The following is a 20,656-nucleotide window of genomic DNA, read 5'->3' as shown; positions in this document are numbered from 1 at the left end:
TTTTTGTAGTATTGTTTATTTTTTAGCAAATAAAGATTTTAATTTTGCCACTAAGATTGCCATCACAATTTTTTTAAACAATTAGCATTAAGTAAGTCTATGCACATCTCTATAAATACAAAAATACAACTTTATAGCACTGTTACATGGAATAAAACATTGCGTTCTTGAATACGGGAAATGTCAGCAAGAAACACTTCAATCATTATCAAAAATTGACTCCCTCAAATTGTCAGCTTAGTTCCTTTTAAAACACTTCAATGATTTGGGAGTTGAAAATAGTCAAAGCATAAGGTCAAAATCAGTGCTAAAATCTTTCAGCACAGAGTCCGAGCTCTTGCACATTATTAAAGCATAAGCACATAGTATTGCTTTCAAAACAGGAAAAATAAACTGCACTTTCATTGGGAGTCCTTCTTTAAGAAAATCATTCTTGTGATTGTCTTTTAACATTTTCAAGCCCACACAGTGTTGATCAATGTCTATCATATGAGTCCACACCTCAAAATGACTTCTTTTCAACATTTGGTCTTGTTCCAAAACATAAAAGTGAATTTGTTTAAGAATTTAAAATAAGACACAACTATTAATACTGTATATAAACAAAAATGATCACATACAATTGCACAATGCCTTAAAATCTGTAGTAAAAGATACTTTTAATTTCCCCACGATGTCGTTCTATGACACTCCTTTTAAAAACATCCATTAGAGTGTCAACAGAGCACTTCAGAAAAACAGATCATCATACCGGGGATCAGTTCATCAGAGACTTCGGATAAAATGTTTGAATTTCACACCCTCTGAAGCAGTCATTCTGCTAAAGTGATTGTAACATTAGTGTCCAAAAGTATTGAGCATTTTGACTAGCCTCTACGATTAAGGCACACAGAAGAAAATCAAATAAAATACAGTTTAGCTAATGCATTTGTACACTTGTTCCTTCAAATACAGTCTATTAGTGTCAGTCATAATAAGAATTCATACAAATAGGAAACCTTCATAAATGTCAAACGTCACACACGGACACATAATATTTACACCTTCTTTAAAAACTCTACCCTTACTTAAATCGAGGGTTGGAGTACACAGTGGAGTAGAGAAATTCTTACAAACAACAACGAAAAAAAACCAAAAAAACTATGCACACACAATTTTGTAACCAAAACCTTGTATCAACTTTAGATTAGTATCTAGACTACATATGTATCTAAAAAATGTCATGAACTCACACCTCTCTTCACCCACACAGACGATCTGTTGCTGTCTGTTGTAACGCAGGGTCACACTCACAAGGTGAAATACGACATTTGATACAATGTAGCTACCAAAGTACCTGTGGTATTGCAAAAATAATTAACATTCAAATAAATACTGGTGCTTCTAATATCTTAGTCACACCATCTCTACCCAAAAACATCCCGATGGAACTTCAGTTTACACAACTGCAGAGGGGAATTTAGGAGCACAGTGGAGTCAGTGTGAGTCAATAATTATCCAGACCATGGTAAGGTAAAGCCCTTAATTAGCAGACAGATACAGTATTTGAGCATACAGTCACATGACAACGGCCTGAGTCTAATGGTGATGAAGGTGCCATAAGTTTGTTCCATTGTTTGTTTGTAAGCGCTCATCCTGACATCAGGCTTCCATCATGAGAAATGTGTTGTCTCAGTGTTTTTTGGTCCAGCTGTGTGCTTTACTGCAGCTCAGGCCGTGACTCCATCTCTCCCCGCGAGGCTGTGCGGGCACGGATGTACTCGCTGGTCTGCAGGGGTCCGTCTCGCGAGTCCCCGAGACGCCATCTCTGAACTGCCAAATATGTGTTCAGACCATACACACCCATGACCAGGAACCCACAAATCTGGAAGTAAATGCACATAAAAACAATTATTTATAATCAAAAAGTCTCAAGGGATTGTGTTTAGCTTTAAACTATGAATGATACCCATTCACTGCAGAGGATCCATTAGGCAAATGACAATCAAATCATAAACTTTCTCATCTACATCATGGACAGACTATATATATATATATATTTTTTTTTATAGTACATTGCAATATGTTGCTGATAACTACATCTCTTTGGCAGGCTTGAAGGCTGAAGGAATTTGGCAGTGCCCTGGGGTTTTTAGAAAAATCCCAGTGTTAGAGTGGTTTCCAGCTGAGAACATCTGTATCATAAAACTCTTAGCCTTTGACTTCCAAGGTGTTGGTGGATATTTTGCTGATCTCAGGTCATTTTTGAAGTCACTGAAGTCATAATGTTCAGGATCTCAGTAAGAGAATCTGATCCTGTATCAATACTGGGAATAACTTCGGCCTTTTACTTCTCTTCACTGAACCATCTACAACAAACCTCTTCCCAGTCACAAGAGGTCAGCAGCCTTGACCAAAACAGACGAACTAACTAGAAAGGTATGTGCATCTGAAATGTTTATGGTGGCTTATAACATACTATAATGAGCAGGCCCAGATGGAGTTAATTGACTTTTGGGCCATTTTCAGTGCTGAGTTTGGGGGAAAATCAGTAGAATTTCAGGAATTACTTACGGAAGCCAGTTTCCAGCAATCATACTTCAGCTTAAAACTTAATACAATTAGCAGCGTAAAATATTTTAAAAACAAATACAAGGTTGATCTGTGACCAAATTCTGTGGGAATTTGTAATGAGCTACGCAGGAACTTGACACACATTCTAAATCCTGAGACAGAAACTAAAGAAGAAAAACAAAAGTCTGAATGAAAAGAGAAGTGGGGTGGAGACGGAGAAAAATAGGAACCAGTGAGTTAAAAATCAAAGAATCAAAGCAAAACATATAAAACATTTAGTTGGATGCTGACTATGACTGCTGAGAATTTCCCACGTCCGGGACTCTCTTCAGGAACGACTCTGGGCTTACTCCGGTTCAGCCACTGGAGGGTAGCAGAGCCCGGGCAGATTAGGGCCCACTTCAAATACTTGGGAAATGACTAAACATTCGAATTCAACCACAACCAACCACAGGGACAGGATTGATGAAATAAAGAGCTGAGTAAGGGGATAGGTACCACAGCTGCAATCTCTGCTCCAGTTTGATGGTTGAGAGCTGCCAAAACCACTGAAGCCAGGAAGAAGAACAAGGTGCTGGTGGCAGTGTTGATTAGATCCTGCAAGAGAGAAAGAGAGAATTAAAGTATACTGAAAATTATAAATATATATAAATGCCTTCATTAAAGCTACACAACCTTTTTTTTAAAGATTGATAATACAAAATGTTTTTGATCCTTAAAATCAGCATATTAGAATGATTTCTGAAGGATCAGGGGACACTGAAGAATGGAGTAATGACTAATGAGAGTTGAGATATATATTAAAAAAACTGTTGCACAGTAGTGTACAATGTTTTCAAAATGACCTCTGGTCTGTTCATCATACAAGGCACATAGGTTTGTATGCACTAAAAAGTTTAGGGAGTGACAACCACATTTAATAAATATGGGACTGGTGTTGGTGAAACTAGCAAATAATGCACATCTCCACACATAATAACACACACAAGGAACACATGAGTATAGAAGAGAATCACCCCCTTTAAAATAATGCTGTTCTTTTGCAGCTTAAAAATGAGGACAGATACAGTTTTTTTAATTTTATTTTAACCAGCTGTATTTATTCAGTGCAACTTATAACATCCAAGTGAAAGACATAGTGTTGTTGTTTTTTTTTTTTTTACATTTTGGTGCGGAGTTGGAAAAAGGATCACCCCCTCCTTAAAATGACTTTAAACTCAGTCAGGTGTAGCTAATCACCTTCTCGGTTGCAGACAAAGCCAATTGACTTTCATCTATGAGCATTTTGATTCGTTCAGGATGAAAAGAGCTTTCCTGGATCATTTCAGTCCTTGGTAGTGCAGCTGAAGCAAACAATCCACTATGAGTGGCAAGACACTGTCGAAAGGTCTATGGGATAAAGTTGTGGAAAGTCAGGAGACTGATACAAACACAAATCAGAGAGGTGACCAAGAGACCTACAGCAACTCTGAAGCAATTGCTTTTATGACAAAGAGGGTTCATTGTGTGCATGTGACAACAATATCACTTATTCTTCACAAATGTGGCTTGTATGGGAGGTTTCAAGAAAAAAGCTACTCCTCAAAAAGACCACATGCAGTCATGACTGAGCTTTGCCAAAACACACCTCGAAGATTCGGAGGCAGAGGAGACTAACATTTTATTATTTGGCCTCAAAACCAAACTATATGTCTGGCAGAAATCCAGTCCAAATAACAGCATTCCTCCAGTAAAGCATGGAGGGGGTAATGTCCTGTTCTGGGAGGGTTTCTCTGCAGCAGGGACTGGAGCACTTGTCAGGATAGAAGTAAAACATGGATGGGGCAACATACCATCAAATTCTTGAGGAAATCTGCTGCCCTCTGCCAAAAAGTTGTCAATGTGAAGAAAGTGTACCTTCCAACATGACAGTTACCCAAAGCACACATCAAAACTGAGCACACAGTGAATTGAAGAAGAAGAAGGTGAATGTTCTTGCATGGCCTAGTCAGAGCTTAGACTTAAACCCCACTGACAATCTGTGCAATGTCTTGAAGACTGCAGTCCACAAACGATCACCATCAAATTTAACTGAACTTGAACAGTTCTGCAAAGACGAGAGGGCAAATATTGCAAAGTCTAGATGTGCAAAGCTAGTAGAGACACATCCCAGCAGACTAAAGGCTAAAGGTGGTTTAACAAAATACTGACAAGACTTAATGACGTTTTTTGGAGTTCTTTTCTATACCTACTGTATATTTTCACTGCCATGATTTATTCCTGGAGAAGAGACATATTTCCAACAAATAGCAAATTATGTCTACAAAAACAGAAGGAGGGGCAACTAATAATGTGCAGTCTGTATGTGGCCACAGATGTTAGCTCATAAAAAAAATAACATTAACATGAGTGAATTCATATCAAGACACATTTACATATTCACAATACATCTAACTATAAGCAAAACCCTTTAATGACCAAAGAGTCAAAACAAGGAGCTGGCAGTGCAGTGTGGTTGTTACTGCAGTGATGTAGTTTGACAGGCAGAGGGAAGCCAAATTCACCAAGTATTTACAACATTCATGAAGTCCTTCAGAAATTACAGTATATAATGTACGGTACATTATATACTGTAATTTCTGAAGGACTTCATGTAGTGCATTGTTGTTTTTGATCCATTTATATATATAAAATATATACTTTTTACAACTAACAGGTGCATCTCAGAAAATTTGAATATCATGGAAAAGGTCTTTATTTTTTGCAATTTCATAATAAAAAAAAAAAAAAAAAAAAAAAAAAAACAACTTTCTTATATTCTAGATTCATTGCACACAAACTGCAATATTTCAAGATATTTTTTGTTTTAATTCTGATGGTAACAATTTACAGCTTAGGAATATAAAAAATTCAGTATCTCAAAAAATTTGAATATTCCATTTTGAGCTTGATTAGTTTGATTCATTTTTAGTATAAATACTGGGTCCCTCTTGGGCTAGATTAGAACATGCAACCACAATTATGGGAAAGACTACTGTTGTCCAGGAGACTATCATCGACACTCTCCACAAAGAGGGTAAGACACAGAAGGTCACTGCTGAAAGCGCTGGTAGTTCACAGAGTGCTGTATCAAAATATTTTCATAGAAAGTTGACTGGAAGGAAAGAGAGTGGTAGGAAAAGGTGCACAAGCAACAGGGATGACAACAGCCTTGGGAAGACTGTCAGGAAAAGATGATTGAAAATCTTGGGAGAGCTTCACAGGAAGTGGACTGAAACCGTAGTCAGTGCATCAAGAGTCACCACACTCAGAAGGCCTCAGGAAAAGGGCTACAGCTTTTACATCCCTACAACCATTCACTCCTGAACCAAAAAAAAAAAAAAAAACACGTCAGAAACATTTCACCTGAGGTAAGGAGAACAAGACCTGGACTGTTGCTCAGTGATCCAAAGTCCTCTTATTAGATTCAAGTCCAAAGTCAATGCAGCCATCTACCAGGAGATTTTGGAGCACTTTATGCTTCCATCTGCTGACATGCTTTATGGAGATGCTGATTTCATTTAGCAGCAGGACTTTAGCACCTGCTCACAGTGCCAAAACCACTTCCAAGTGGTATCCTGACCATGATTTTACTGTGCTTGACTGGCCAGCCAACTCACCTGACCTGAACCTCACAGAGAATCTATGGGGTATTGTGAAGAGGAAGATAAGTAACATCTGACAAACAACACAGAGGAGCTGAAGGCTGCTATCAAAGCAACCTGGGCTTCAAAAACACCTCAGCAGTGCCACAGGCTGATCGCCTCAGTGCCACGCTGCACTGAAGCAGTAATTTGTAAAAAATCTTTTTTTGATTGATCTTTGAGAAAATATTCAAATGTTCAATTCTAACTCTCTCTTTATCCTTAAAACATCCATAAATGCACACTGTAAGAGGAGAGAAGGAATAACGCTGGGTGGTTTGTCTATGTGCAGCCAATAAGCACTCCAGTGGCCACCCATGTGATAAAATGCATGATGGGAGTGATTGCCCACACTTGTCTCACATGATACTCTCCATCATTCTCTCTCAACCACATGCACTCAAGCAAAACCATGCTCATCTTACACACAATATAGATTACTAACAATATGCCAAAACCAGGATACGGTCTCAATCATTCACACACACGTCAAACCAGCCTTTGCCTTGACACATACTTCAACTGATGGATCAAATGCAAGCCAAACCAAACTCTGAAACTGCTGACGCCTTTAAAATAAGAACACAAAGCATATGCCTGAGGTTGAAAGACATTACTTAACCCACACAATTATTTAGCTATGAATAATATACATTACTAGCCTCATAAATATAACCATGGAGGTTTACATACAGTACAATGATTAAGCATTTAATGCAGGGAATATGAAATTGAACACAAACAAAGCACAGCAATCATGAGTTGTCTTGAAGTGTGTGTGTGTGTGTGTTTTGGCAGGCTGCTTGTAGAGAAAGCAAACTGATCTCAGGAGGGGTCTAAAAATGGGAAATATTGTGTTCACACTGGATTCAGATCTCTGATGTATTTAACAGCCACTGCGGCCCTCCACGTTGTTAACAAGGGACTGAAAGTCAGATCTCTGTACTTGAAATGGTCCTGTTTTATAAAATTAGTGATACATTTTAAGTAACACTACCATTTAAAAGTTTGGGAGTCAGTTTTTTATTTTTTTGTTCTTGAGCAAGGACAAATTAAACTGATTTGCGTTTATTATATAATAATAGATATTAATAATGTTACAAAAGAATATCAAATAAATGCAAGAATCCACAAAAGTATTAAGCAGAACAACTGTTTTCCAAAAAGTTTTTTTTCTGAAAGTCGGCATATTACAATGATTTATGAAAGATCACGTGACACTGAAATAATGACTGCTGAAAATTCAGCCATGCCATGACAGGAATAAATTACAAATAAATAAATAAGGATTTTTTTTTGTATAAACTGTAATAATATTTAACAATATTACTGTATTTTTGTTTAAGGGGGGGGGGGGGGGGGGGTGAAATGCTATTTCATGCATACTGAGTTTTTTACACTGTTAAAGAGTTGGATTCCCATGCTAAACATGGACAAAGTTTCAAAAATTAAGTTGTACGTTTGAAGGAGTATTTCTGTTCCAAAAATACTCCTTCTGGTTTGTCACAAGTTTCGGAAAGTTTTTTTCAGGTATGGCTCTGTGTGACGTTAGATGGAGCGGAATTTCCTTATATGGGTCCTGAGGGCGCGTCTGCCGGAAGAGCGCGCGCTCCCGTATAGCAGAGCACTGAGAGCACAGACATTCACTGATCAGAGTAAGAGCGTCGCGAAATGTCACAAAAGAAGTGTGTTTTTGGTTGCCAGGGCAAGACAACCCTGCACAGATTACCAAAAATAAAACAGCATTAAGGGACCAGTGGATGGAGTTTATTTTTACAGAGCATCAACGGAGTTGTGCAAGTGTTTTTGTTTGTTCCCTGTATTTCGAAGATGCTTGTTTTACAAACAAGGCCCAGTTTGACGCTGGATTTGCACATTGTTTATTTCTTAAGGATGATGCAATCCCAGCGAAAAAGGGTCACGATCGTGTGTTGGAACCGCAGGCGGTGAGTAAAACTGCTTCAAATATCTCTGTGTTGTTAACTTAACAATCGGCGCGTAAGCACATCAAGTAAACAACATGCGATGTTGTCATCAAACTGCACTTTCCACATGTACAGCTTAAAAAAAAAAAAAAAAAAAAAAAAAGACGACAAAGTGGAACTTAGTCATTTTCCAAAACCGCTAAGCAAATATATACAGTTTCAGTACATACCACATAAAGACTGATTGCTGATGCTGCTCTTGTTAAATTTCAGCCTCTGGATCTGATTCTGGATCATAAATATACGCTGAATCTGACTGTTAGCCATGGTTTGTTTCGGATGTTTTTTTCCTCACGGTAATGTCACAGCTTCCAAACGCTCTCAACGCAAAAGCCTACTCGCGCTCCCTTAGCTCCGCCCACACGTCACGCCTCCAGCTGGGCGTGTTTTTCCGGGAAAAATCAATACAGACTATCTTTCTCTTATGAATATAATAAAACTAAAGACTTTTTGGAGTTATGAAGGATGCAGTACTACTCTATAGGTACTCAAGATTAACAGGAGATTGAGTGAAAACGAGCATTTCACCCCCCCCCCCCCTTTAAATAAATGCAGCCAAGCTTAAAGACTGTTCAGCTACACTAAAAAAAAAAAAAAATTACTGACTTACTGACTTTTCTACACACATTAAAGTGTGTTATTTGGGGACCAAGTTTATTTAGAAACCCACCAAAAAAAAAACAAGGAAGTGCTATTTATGCTAAAGGAGCATATTTTAAAAAAATGTATGCATGCCTATGTGTGAGTAAGACAGAGACAGTGGTGCGTACAATTTTTAATACATCTTTCCCTCTCTCAAGACTGTTCTCTTGCTCATGTTCAATAATGACACATAATAATAGGATCACTGCAAAGCTTTTCAAAGCTCCGAGTGGTCATTCCATTAAAGCACACAATATAAAACCAATCATTATCCCGTCTCCTCACAAAGTCAAATGTCTCCTCATTTTCTATTAAAATACCCAGTATATCTTTCATTGTGTTCGATGAACTCTGGTCGTGTTTTTTCTGCGTATATATGTGTGTGAGGTTAAAGATGGTTTATGAATGGGTACAATGGTGCCAGCCTCCCACCGCGAGCTGAATGCACTCATTCTCCTGACCTATCACTTTCAATAATGTCAGTCACCATGCCAGCCCCCTTTGAGCCTGGCACTGGATCGAAGCACTCAAGGGAATAGGGGGTGTTGTACAACAGATGGAACCAACCGCCACAAGAAACTAACAGTTCGTTTTGTGTGTACGCGCCAATCTGCTGCCATTTAAACTAAATCAGCGTTAGAACACATGAACAGATTTAGCACAAACATCTGATTTTAAGATCTTAAAGTTCTACCATCCATATTTCTGCTCTTTATAGAAAGAAGTTTAATTGCTGATGTGATTGGGGGGATTGTATCTCCAAATAAAAAATATATAATTAAATAAATCAAACCCTCTTCTGAGACAAGAAAGCACAATAACTGGACCAAAAATGTCTGTTTACTTGCACTGTGTTATGTGAAAGTTCCTGAGGCACAGCAGTGGTGAAGTTACTAAGAGATACAAGCAGAAAACAGGGGAGGAGAGCAGGTTGTTACTGAACGTCCCAGTGCACCCTTTCCAGAACAAATGAGAGACCTGGGCCCATGGGATACACCTGGCAGGAGATGATGCCAAAAACAAAAAGATCATAGTTCTTCCAATGAGCCATAGCGATATCAAGAAAACCCCAACCCGTCAGTATTCAAAATGCACCAAAGCATACAGACTCACACACAATCAGACAAAATATGGAATATGTCATTTGGCAAGTTGAGATTTGATGCTCATGTGTATGGAGCCAGAAGAGTCTCAATAAAGATAAATGCACACACTACATTCACATATGCACACACAGGATTCATAGATGCACACACATGATTCATAAATACACACACAAGATGCACAAATGCGCACAAAATTCACAGATGCACACACAAAATTTAAAAAGCACAGAAGATTCACAAATGCATACAAAATTCAGAAATGCACACAAAAATCAGAAATACACACACAATTCAGAAATGCAAACAACATTTACAAATGCACTCAAGATTCACAAATGCACAGAACAAGATTCAGAAATGTATTTCTGATACACACACATATATCTTGATTTACAAACTGCTTGCGGTCTGTGAACTTCACTGCATTTGTGTGTGAATTTTGAGACTCCCCTGACTTGGCTCGACACACAAATGCTTTTTTTTAAACAGGGAATGATCTGCAACCAATCAGATATCTCCCTTCTTTTAGCCAATCACAAGAATGCACCCCACGTGAGACTCTTCTGGCTCCATACATGTGAGCTATTCAAGTTTGAATTCAGCTCTCAACATTTCCTGATTTATTTCCTGAAAGATCACGTGACACTGAAATAATGACTGCTGAAAATTCAGCCATGCCATGACAGGAATAAATTACAAATAAATAAATAAGGATTTTTTTTTTGTATAAACTGTAATAATATTTAACAATATTACTGTATTTTTGTTTAAGGGGGGGGGGGGGGGTGAAATGCTATTTCATGCATACTGAGTTTTTTACACTGTTAAAGAGTTGGATTCCCATGCTAAACATGGACAAAGTTTCAAAAATTAAGTTGTACGTTTGAAGGAGTATTTCTGTTCCAAAAATACTCCTTCCGGTTTGTCACAAGTTTCGGAAAGTTTTTTTCGAGTACGGCTCTGTGTGACGTTAGATGGAGCGGAATTTCCTTATATGGGTCCTAAGGGCACGTCTGCCGGAAGAGTGCGCGCTCCAGTATAGCAGAGCACTGAGAGCACAGACATTCACTGATCAGAGCGAGAGCGTCGCGAAATGTCACAAAAGGAGTGTGTTTTTGGTTGCCAGGGCAAGACAACCCTGCACAGATTACCAAAAAAAAAAAACAGCATCAAGGGACCAGTGGATGGAGTTTATTTTTACAGAGCATCAACGGAGTTTGATCGGAGCAAGTGTTTGTTCCCTGCATTTCTAAAATGCTTGTTTTACAAACAAAGCCCAGTTTGACGACGGATTTGCTATCGTTTATTTCTCAAGGATGATGCAATCCCAACGAAAAAGGGTCACGATTGTGTGTTGGAACCACAGGCGGTGAGTAAAACTGCTTAAAATATCTCTGCCTCCTTGTTAGTGCGTCCCCCTCCCCTCCCGGAGACCCGGGTTCGAGCCCCGCTCGGAGCGAGTCGTTGCTGCTGCTCTTCTCTTGCAGTTTCAGCCTTCACAGCTGTCACAGCTGCCAAACGCTCTCACCACAAAGCCTACTAGCGCTCGTGATTCTTTAGCTCCGCCCACACGTCACGCCTCCAGCCACTCGTGTTTTTCCAGGGAAAATCGGTACAGACTATCTTTCTCTTATGAATATAACAAAACTAAATAGTTTTTGGAGTTATGAAGGATGCAGTACTACTCTATAGGTACTCAAGATTAACAGGATATTGAGTGAAAATGAGCATTTCACCCCCCCCCTTTAAATTTCTGTTGTGAAGGATTTAGCAAAATGTTGTGGATCTTGATAAGAACTACCTACTGTTAGACTCCAGTTGATATGGGGCACTTTGGTGTGCAGGTTCAGGCCGAAGATGAGGAGCAAGACTCCTGTGACAATGAAGGCACTGCAACTGACAAACTCAAAGAGGTAGACGGCGGCACAGGGCGAGCACATCATTATGGTCTCAATGAAGATGAATGAGATGAGAGCCAGGACCTGCAACAGAAAGGAGAAACCCACAGCTCACATTACTTTATCAAGCAGAACATTAAAGAAACATCTAATATAGACTTAAACGATACAACAGATCAAATTGATCTCTTTGCAAAGCATGGTGCCCGATCCAAGACAACAACATAATACAATGCTGTCCCTTTTGCAGAGCAGCGAAATACCACAAGAAATTATTTCTCGAAAAAGCTGTTTCAAGGCATAAATGAGTCGTCTAAATCCAGGGTTTACTTTGTAATGCATTTTCCACATGGTCATAACAGGGCCTTGCGGAGTATGCTGAACCCTACTGAAGTCGCAGAGGGTTCAACCGATGTTTTCCTGCAGCATTTGTCAGTAGACCACAGCATGGGAAGAATTCTGAGGTTAACGTGCTATTTAGGTGTTATGCAGCCTCGACTCTCCAGCACAAAACCTCAGACAGATTACAGGTCGGCCCGCTCCAACAGGGGAGACAGAACCACTGCCACGAAACATTCCAGCATCTAGACGGGGGCCCAGCATTTCCAGCTGGCCCGGGCTGGATGCTGTCATTGTGCAGACACTAAATAAAATGGTGCGCATATCTAGGAATTGTGGAAACCTCCCTGCGTAAAGAATGATTTCTGTGATGAATAAAGAATTGGATGTGGGCTTGCTAATGGAATGGCAGAGATAATCTGATCTTCCTGATACTGAAAAATAAAAGCAAAACCATCTACTGGACCATGGAACTATAGGGTAACCAATTTGCCACTTTAGGGATTAAAAGTTACTCAAAATTGAGCCCCGATGCACCTTTTGTGAAGTCCACACCAGAAAGAACTTGATGGCTAGGTCTGCTATCCAACAGTTTATGCATCATGTGACCAAAGTGTGGACTCCTAGATGCAAAGGACTGAGGGTTTCAATTATATATACTGTATGTATGTGTTAAAGATACTGAAATAAACTTCAGAAGCTTCCCCCACCATTTAAAATACAATATTGCTATGGACTATACAGTATAGTTTTAATTGTCGACTGTTGCTTGTGGTGGCATGGAGAGGATCAAATGACCATTTACATTCCCCTCCATGTTTGGTTGATTTCTTGTCACTGAACCATTTATTCAAAGTAAACAACAGTAAATCTCAAGGTGGGGTTTCATGCCTTGTTAAAGGGATGAAACTTCTGTCATCATTTACTTACCTTAATCTCACTCAAGCCCGTATGACTTTCTTTCTTTCTTTAGAACACACAAGAAGATGATATTCTGAAGAATGTTGGTAACCAAACTGGTTTGGTGACCACTGACGCCCACTGTACAAACAACAAAAGACCATCTCAAAAGATCTTCTTTTATGTTCTAAACAAGAAAGATAATAACCGAATTGGAATTACATGAAGGTGAGTAAATGATGACAGAAGTTTCATTTCTGGGTGAACTATATGTCCCCAACCTTGGACTTGGCAACACTTCTTATTAGCGACAATGTCATTTAAATATTTCCACAGAATTTCATATGAAGGCCAACCTCATGTAAGTTCTGACGCTTGGAAAACCCTTCTTTATCTCATACAGCTTATTTGCATTGAAGTGTGGACCAAACATAAATTGCCGCTCACATCATGACGTTCCTGTCACAGTGCCAGCAAAGCCAGCATCACTTCAGTTGACCGTCACACCCCATCAAAAAGACAGATTAAAAACATGCATTTGGAGATGAGGTTATTGCTTTTGATAGACGTAGCTCAACTTGCGTCCCACAAGGAGATAGGTGTCAAGCAAACACAAAGCCCAAGATTTTAATGGATGATTATGTCACTCCCCACCCTCCTCCTCAACTTTTTGCTGTCCTTCAGAGCCCCCCTACATTAGGCAATCAGCTAGTTCCTTGTAGCAATGGCCAAATGGAGTCAAATGCCAAGTTTGTACACATGCCATCTGTTGTGCCCAGAAAATTAATGTTTGGAGGCATGGTCTGACAGCTTGCATTGTGTTCCAAAAGCTCCTCCTTAAACGGAAATGAGCCTTCCAGCTCCCACCCAACAGTCTTTTCCTCGCCTGAAGGGAATTGCTCCTTGCACAAAATTTAAACCACTATTTCTTAAACTTGGAGATGTTTGCAGAAAAGCAAACACTCCACATTACATAAGTTTTGCGAGAGCTAGTAGAGAGAGGAAAAAACATCTGGTAAATCCATCAGATCGCTACATTACAGAGAGAGCTCTTTCATTATATTTAACAGTCTCTCATCAAAACATACCTTGAAAAACTATCCTTCAAGGTAAAATGACATGTTTATGATGCTACTTCACTGCCTATGGCTCCTTCAAAAACATCTGGTGGCTTCATTCTCAGAACTTGAATCAGTTAAAAGGTCAATAGTTTTGCCCTTCAGGGCTGACATAACCTTAATTGGCAGGGTACTTCCTGGTCAAAGTGGTTGTAAAAAGGAAGCCATATAAAAAAAACATCTCGAGCTAAGAACATTTCAAAGTCTTCAATTTAGTCATGACTAGTTGCAACTAACTAGTTGATTAGTAGGATCATCTAGTTTACTAGCAGGACAGAATAGGGATCACATATTCAGCACACAGGGCCAGATGGAATCCCCCACAAAAACATGATGATGGGTCAAAATCAAGAACCAAATATATAGTAACTAAAGTCTAACTAGCAGAGCTCATTACTGCCTCTGACTTGAGGAATGATCGATCACATATTCAAATAAATTTGAGATTTTATGGTCACAGATCAAAACACCAAGGAATATCATTGGAATGCTGTAATTGAAAAGTTATGTGGGAACTTTCTAAATCATTTCCTGTTTAGATTTAGTTTTAAGTAGTGTTGGGCCGTTATCGGCGTTAACGTGCTGCGTTAACGTGAGACTCTTATCGGGCGAAAAAAAAAATATAGCCGTTAATCTATTCTCAAAGTTGGGTTGGGAGCTGGGTCTATACTAAGCAAGCTATGATTACTTTCACCTTGATATTTTAGCGCGGATGTATACCTAGCCTAATCTTAAAACCTACTGTGAAATGACCACATCAAACGTGACGTGCTAACACGGTGCGCACGCAGAGAGAGAGAGAGCCCCGTATCACGGACAGCGACACTGAACAGGGCTCTCTTCTCCAAAGTTCTCCTCGAAGTCCCTCCTGCACCTAAACGAACAAATATAAATTGCAGTTGGAACAAACAAAATGATGTAAAAGAGCACAATTCAGCACCGCGGTGTTCTGGTGTTCATGGCTCATGCAGAGAAAGGCGTCTCAAAACACTTGAACACAGAATCTGCTTCTTTGTGCTGAAAATTACATACAAAATATGTCACAATACCGTATGCTTGAAAAAACTGTCAGTTATTTCTTATGGAAATTAAACAGTTGAGTAAAAAAATGGGATGTGTATAATATTTGATGCGTTCATCATCTCTTAAAGTGACCGCGCCTAATTTAGCTTCTAGCTGCTGTAATGTTAATCCAAGAAAATGAAAGAAAATCACTCACTGCTCTTGACTTAATTACTTTGTAGTTTTAACAAGAATTAATGCACATTCAAACCAAAAATTATCCAGACACCAGATATAATTTTTGATATATTTGACAAATAGGTACAGGACACCATATACATTTATGTTAGTGAGTATAGCAAAATTAAGTGAACTGTGACATAATATACCCAAAGATTCTACAGTGAACTACTAGTGAAATTGATAAAAAAAAAAAATTGTATATCAAAAATTATTCAGCACCTTATAAAGCACCATGTATTGCTTATGTGTTTTTTTTTCTGAATTGCTAATGCAACCTTTGCACACCACAGTCTGAACAAAATTAAGTATTGCTTGGTAATTGTTCAACAAAGTATTGATGGTAGTGTAAATAGTCATAATAACAGTTGTCTGTAGTTTTAGTTGATTGTAATCCATTACATCATTTCTATCAAAGTTATGACAGACATTATCAAGACAAATTTGTTCTGACAGAGTTTAACTCTAAGTTCTTGTCATAATTTAGAACCATTTTACAAGCGATAGCAAGTAAACTGTAATAATGTAAGAAATGTTGAAGGTGTCTGAATAAATTTTGGTTTGATTGTATATTTAATTTTTACAATGAAAACTATCCAGAGCTATTTTACATTTAATTATTCAGTTTCTGTACCTTGACACCTACAAACTTGAAATAATAATAAAAAAACTTAAACATTGTGTAAATAGCACAAATAAATAAAAATGAACGAACATACAAATTAAACAATTTCAAACAGGGCCCATAGGTACAACCTTCACTAGGGCCCCGTTGTCCCCAGCTACGGCCCTGGGTGCAGAAGCAGAACGGACTCATACTCATTGTGCTTTCACACAAAAAAATATGAAATGCATACGCACTGCAAACAGAGTATGTGTGAAACAGGCGTAAGGTTGTTTGCACCTTGTGCAATGTGGAATTCGTTTACAGCTTCCTCAAGCAGTCTGAGATGCATTTTGGAAACAGGAGATGAGGGGTGGGCCGGTCTAATGCACCATCTGGCTTGAGAAACCCGTTCTAAAAGACTTCATTTTAGTCATTATTTTATTTGGGTAGCACACATATTCTGAATGTTTTCGGCAGAATTCAAATGAGCCATTTTAATCTAGATTAATCTAGATTAAATCCAAGATTACATTGAGATTAATCTAGATTAAAAATAATCTATGCCCACCACTAGTTTTAAGTATATCGTTTTAATCGAACCCCTCTTACTAACCTGTTCATTATCGCAGTATGAAATGTCCCATACCGTATTATCCACCTGAGGAAAGTAACAGCTCAGAGAAAAGGAGCCGTTTGACCTGCACAGAGTATTAGAAAACACAAACATCTCAAGTGTGTGATTCAAGAATCTAATGGCTTTTTCTATAACTTTAATTTAAGTCTCTTGCATAGACTTTGACATTTTTGCTAATCTTTGACAAGCAGCAGTCGTATCAAATACGAGTCAAAACAGATATTAAGGTTGAAGAAGCTGGTTTCTGGTCAGTACTGAACAGAGCTTTACTAAACTACTCCTCATGCCTGCCTGTAATTTGACTCCACAGGCAAATGAAACTTCTGGATGCACACAAAACAGCTTAGATAGAAAGCAACACATTACGTTCATGAAGATAAAAGTGCTGCATGTACTCCATATGTCCACTATCTCAGCTATTCTCTGTGTTCCCAAGTTTTGAACCATTAAGCAATCTTTGAGTAGACCAGCTATCTTCTGTATCTGCACACAGGTTGTTTCCTTTGGCAGCTTACACAAGCCCTTGTTTCACCTAATTGTTTCCTTAGTTGCACTCTGTTTTCCCTGTGCATGTAGTTTCTTAACTGTGCATCACCATGAGGGCACGATCTGAGATGCTTTGGGTTTGCTGAGCCAGCAGAACAACAGAGCAATACTTTTTTTTTTCTCTCTCCTTATGCTTCCTACTCCTTTTCCAACATCTGGCAGAGGTTCAAAGGCAAAAAAAAGCTTTTCTGTGAGTTTCTGTTTTGACCAAAGTGACTCTTTTCGGGTGAACTTTTCGGGTGTTTTGTGAATCAAGCCGACCTAAAGTGCAATCTGAAAGTTAATTCAATCAGACTCCAGACAACATTCCCCTTCGTCAACGATGCATTCCAGAGATGCTGACGCCGGTCGGCATGTTTCCAACAGGAAATATTTTGATTTAAAAATCCAAAAAAGAGGAAATCTGCTCTCCTCGCATTAATCCAATATGAGAAAAACATAATCAGGAGTGAATTTCTAACTGAAATATATGGAAAGCAGATCTGTTATCTTGTGCAGAAAAACACTTTTTTGGATGCCACTGTTTGGATGGAGACATCTGTCTTGCCTTGAATATTTAGGAGCCAAATCCCGAAGGGGCGTAGGCCCTATTGTATCCATTGGTTATCTTCACACAATATTCTTCTTCTGTATGGGGTGTCTATGGCAGCCCTATGAACCGTAAGTAGGAAAATTATAACATTTGGCAAACTTGTAGTGGTGGTCCTGATTAGTGATCTGGCCAACTCTGGGGTCTCTAGGGACAAAATAACCAGGGGTGCACATGATTTTTTTCAGCCTGGTTCTTATAAGAGAAAATTAGTTCAGAGGCTGTATCTCAGCAAAACTTAGATTTTTAAAATGAAACGTGGTACACTTCATCAGCACCATGACCTGAGGGCCCATGCCAATAAATGTTGCCACCTATGGTTAATGAGATTGGAAAACTTAGACTTTGACTTAATTTGACTTAAATTTCAATACCCTTTAAACAATTTGACATATCTGCATAAAAAATTGGTAGGAATCATCGACAGCATGTCCCGGAGGAACCTGAGAAGTTTGAACACAGCGCCACTTAATCTTTCAGAGATATCTGCAAAAACGCCTTTTGAAAACATTGTCCAAATTGTGTACTTTTTGTTTCTTTTCAGACCTTGAGTTATGCCAGTTCTGACAATATCTTAGTGATGTGATGTTCGGCACAGAGACATTGAAACTTGTATAAAATAAAAAGAAAAATCTCACAATGAAGCACTGTACTGGAGTTTGATTCGTTTTGCCATAACCACGTGATCTGTCATGCCCAAAGCTTTGCTTTCGCAGTGACTGCATCGCATTCGGATTCAAATAACTTGAACCCCATGCACAGGTTTCAAGTGTCACTGACTTCTTTGATAAGAATAAATCACAATACAAATACATATTTTCATCTGTAGTTTTGTACGTGTTCAGTTTGCATTGATCTCTGCTTCGCATTCACTTCACTTGACCATTACACAGTAACCTTCATGTATTTTGTGCTCGCTGTACATGCTGTGCTTGAAGGAGCAGTGGTTGCTTTGCTTGCTGTGCCTGCTGCAGCTTCAGGGCTTTGCCCCTCTTTGCTGCTTGTAGCTTTTGATTTAAAATTCAAAAACTGAGAAATCTGTCTTGCTTACACTAATATGCTCAAACATGAGAAGAATGTCACCAGGGAGGGACATCCAAAAGAAAGAAAGAAAGAAGTCAATAAATGATGACACTGTTGATGAAGACATGACTTCTGCTGTCCTGCTCAAAACATTGGGAGACATCTATCTCACATCAATAACAATGTAGCACAGAAAGAAAGAAAGAAAGAGAGAGAGAGAAAGAAAGAAAGAAAGAGAGAGAGAGAGAGAGAAAGAAAGAAATATGTCTATTAAATTTACGAAAGAAGAGAAATCAAATGATGACACTGTTAATGATGAAGACATCTTGACTTATTCACAGGAAGTCACCTTGCTGACTCTAATATGTTGCCAACACCTTGCTTAAGTTCAGAACAGATAAACTTTCTAGGCTCATATGGTTTTCAAGGAATGGAAAAGCACTGTGACTTTTTGAACTTACCACTTCGATAACTTTTAAAATCCCGAATTGTGATTTGATGTAGTCCAGGTCACACCTGATGGCCCTGAACACGTTCCTGTGGTGCACGGGCTCGGTGGTCGGCTGATACGGACTATGGGCTCCTGAAATCATCGAGGTGTTGGAGGCCTCGCCATCAAAGCCCTCAGTCGCCTCGTTTTTCCTCATGTTGAACTTTTACCTCCACGTCCAGCCCAGATATAAGAGCAGATTCGAGGCTGAAATCAACAGCTGTCCACTGGTCCTCCTCTGAAAACAGTGTCTCAACAAAGAACAACCCTCGTTACAAAACGATCACAGTGAGCTCCTGCAGTGTTTATGACCCACAGATCCTTACATCCCCATCCACGCCTCGGTCATCTTTGCGCTGTGCTCGGATCGTGTTCTGAACAGTGCTGAACGGTCTCGGCTGTTCTCATGGCTGTGTCCATATCTCACGCTTCGGGATGCAGACTGTAATGTTGCTGCGAGTCTCCGCCCTCCCAACTACATTCCTGCGAGGACAGACGCTTTCTTGTAAAGTCTTGACGACTGATGTCAGAGAAACAAAAGCACGAAACAGTCACACTTCTAAACGTCTTGCTTTGAGTTCTTGCCTTTCCTTATGCAGGTGAAGATCGCAATATTTGATTCATCATATATGCGAAGCGACAGCAGTTTAAAGTGTTTTAACATTTAAGACTTAAGTTGAAACCAACATCAGTTATAACATTTTGATATTGAATTCTACGGGCATACTAAGTGTCCAAGATGTACTAGTACATATTTATTAGATACCTATCTGAAGCGGAAAATGATAAGTCACTAAAGGTTTACTTACTATCGATGAAACTGTACTTGTAAGAAAAATGTAGTTAAATTAATACATGTTTATTTGGCTTGCCATAGTAAGTGCCTTTGCAAATCCTAGTGCGCAGTCTTCCTAGACAGCATGTTGATTTTGGGGAGTTTTTAGTATGTACTGTTGGTAGTAAGTACAACTGTGGAGAAATATTTAGTAAGATATTTAGTAAGCCACTTGTAGACTTATTTAGAAACAATGTAAATACTGTTTTTGTGTTGTAACATTGGATCTTACAACAGTGCACCTAAATAAGTATGTATATATAAATAAAACAGTACTATATAATACATTATGCATTCAAATGTATGTAAAAGAAAATAAATAAAAATACATATTGGGAGAACAGCACTGCCCCCTACTGGTGTGGTTCCCAAAATCATGTACAATATTTAAAACTGTGGCATCTCATAAACTGTGGTTCAAAAGGTCAAAATTAAATGAAATGTTTTAAGGTTTTAATCAGTGCTGTAATGCTCTCTCCTAAAATGT

At 38.8% G+C, this 20,656-nt stretch overlaps 1 protein-coding gene across 1 annotated transcript; it reads right to left on the bottom strand.

Moving 5' to 3' along the window:
• Window positions 1-19,951, bottom strand: LOC128016711 (CKLF-like MARVEL transmembrane domain-containing protein 4). Its single transcript, XM_052601413.1, has 4 exons — window positions 19,306-19,951; window positions 11,754-11,930; window positions 3,052-3,150; window positions 1-1,864 (listed from the first exon to the last, which is right to left on the bottom strand). Exons 1-4 carry the CDS (start codon window positions 19,489-19,491, stop codon window positions 1,700-1,702), a joined length of 627 nt encoding a protein of 208 aa, XP_052457373.1. The 5' UTR covers window positions 19,492-19,951; the 3' UTR covers window positions 1-1,699.
• Between the last annotated feature and the right edge of the window lie 705 nt (window positions 19,952-20,656).

Source organism: Carassius gibelio, chromosome A7 (assembly GCF_023724105.1).
Source record: "Carassius gibelio isolate Cgi1373 ecotype wild population from Czech Republic chromosome A7, carGib1.2-hapl.c, whole genome shotgun sequence".
Classification (NCBI taxonomy): Eukaryota; Metazoa; Chordata; class Actinopteri; order Cypriniformes; family Cyprinidae; genus Carassius; species Carassius gibelio.
This window is presented reverse-complemented; position numbering and strand designations above follow the sequence as displayed.

What these genes read in the sequence shown, in the direction of transcription:
- LOC128016711 (XM_052601413.1), bottom strand. Translation starts at nt 19,491, where the DNA reads ATGAGGAAAAACGAGGCGACTGAGGGCTTTGATGGCGAGGCCTCCAAC. An exon ending in ATATCAACTGGAGTCTAACA is followed by an intron (nt 3,151 to 11,753) that starts GTAGGTAGTTCT and finishes TCTCTCTTGCAG; the next exon opens with GATCTAATCAACACTGCCAC. An exon ending in GAGCAGAGATTGCAGCTGTG is followed by an intron (nt 1,865 to 3,051) that starts GTACCTATCCCC and finishes ATTTACTTCCAG; the next exon opens with ATTTGTGGGTTCCTGGTCAT.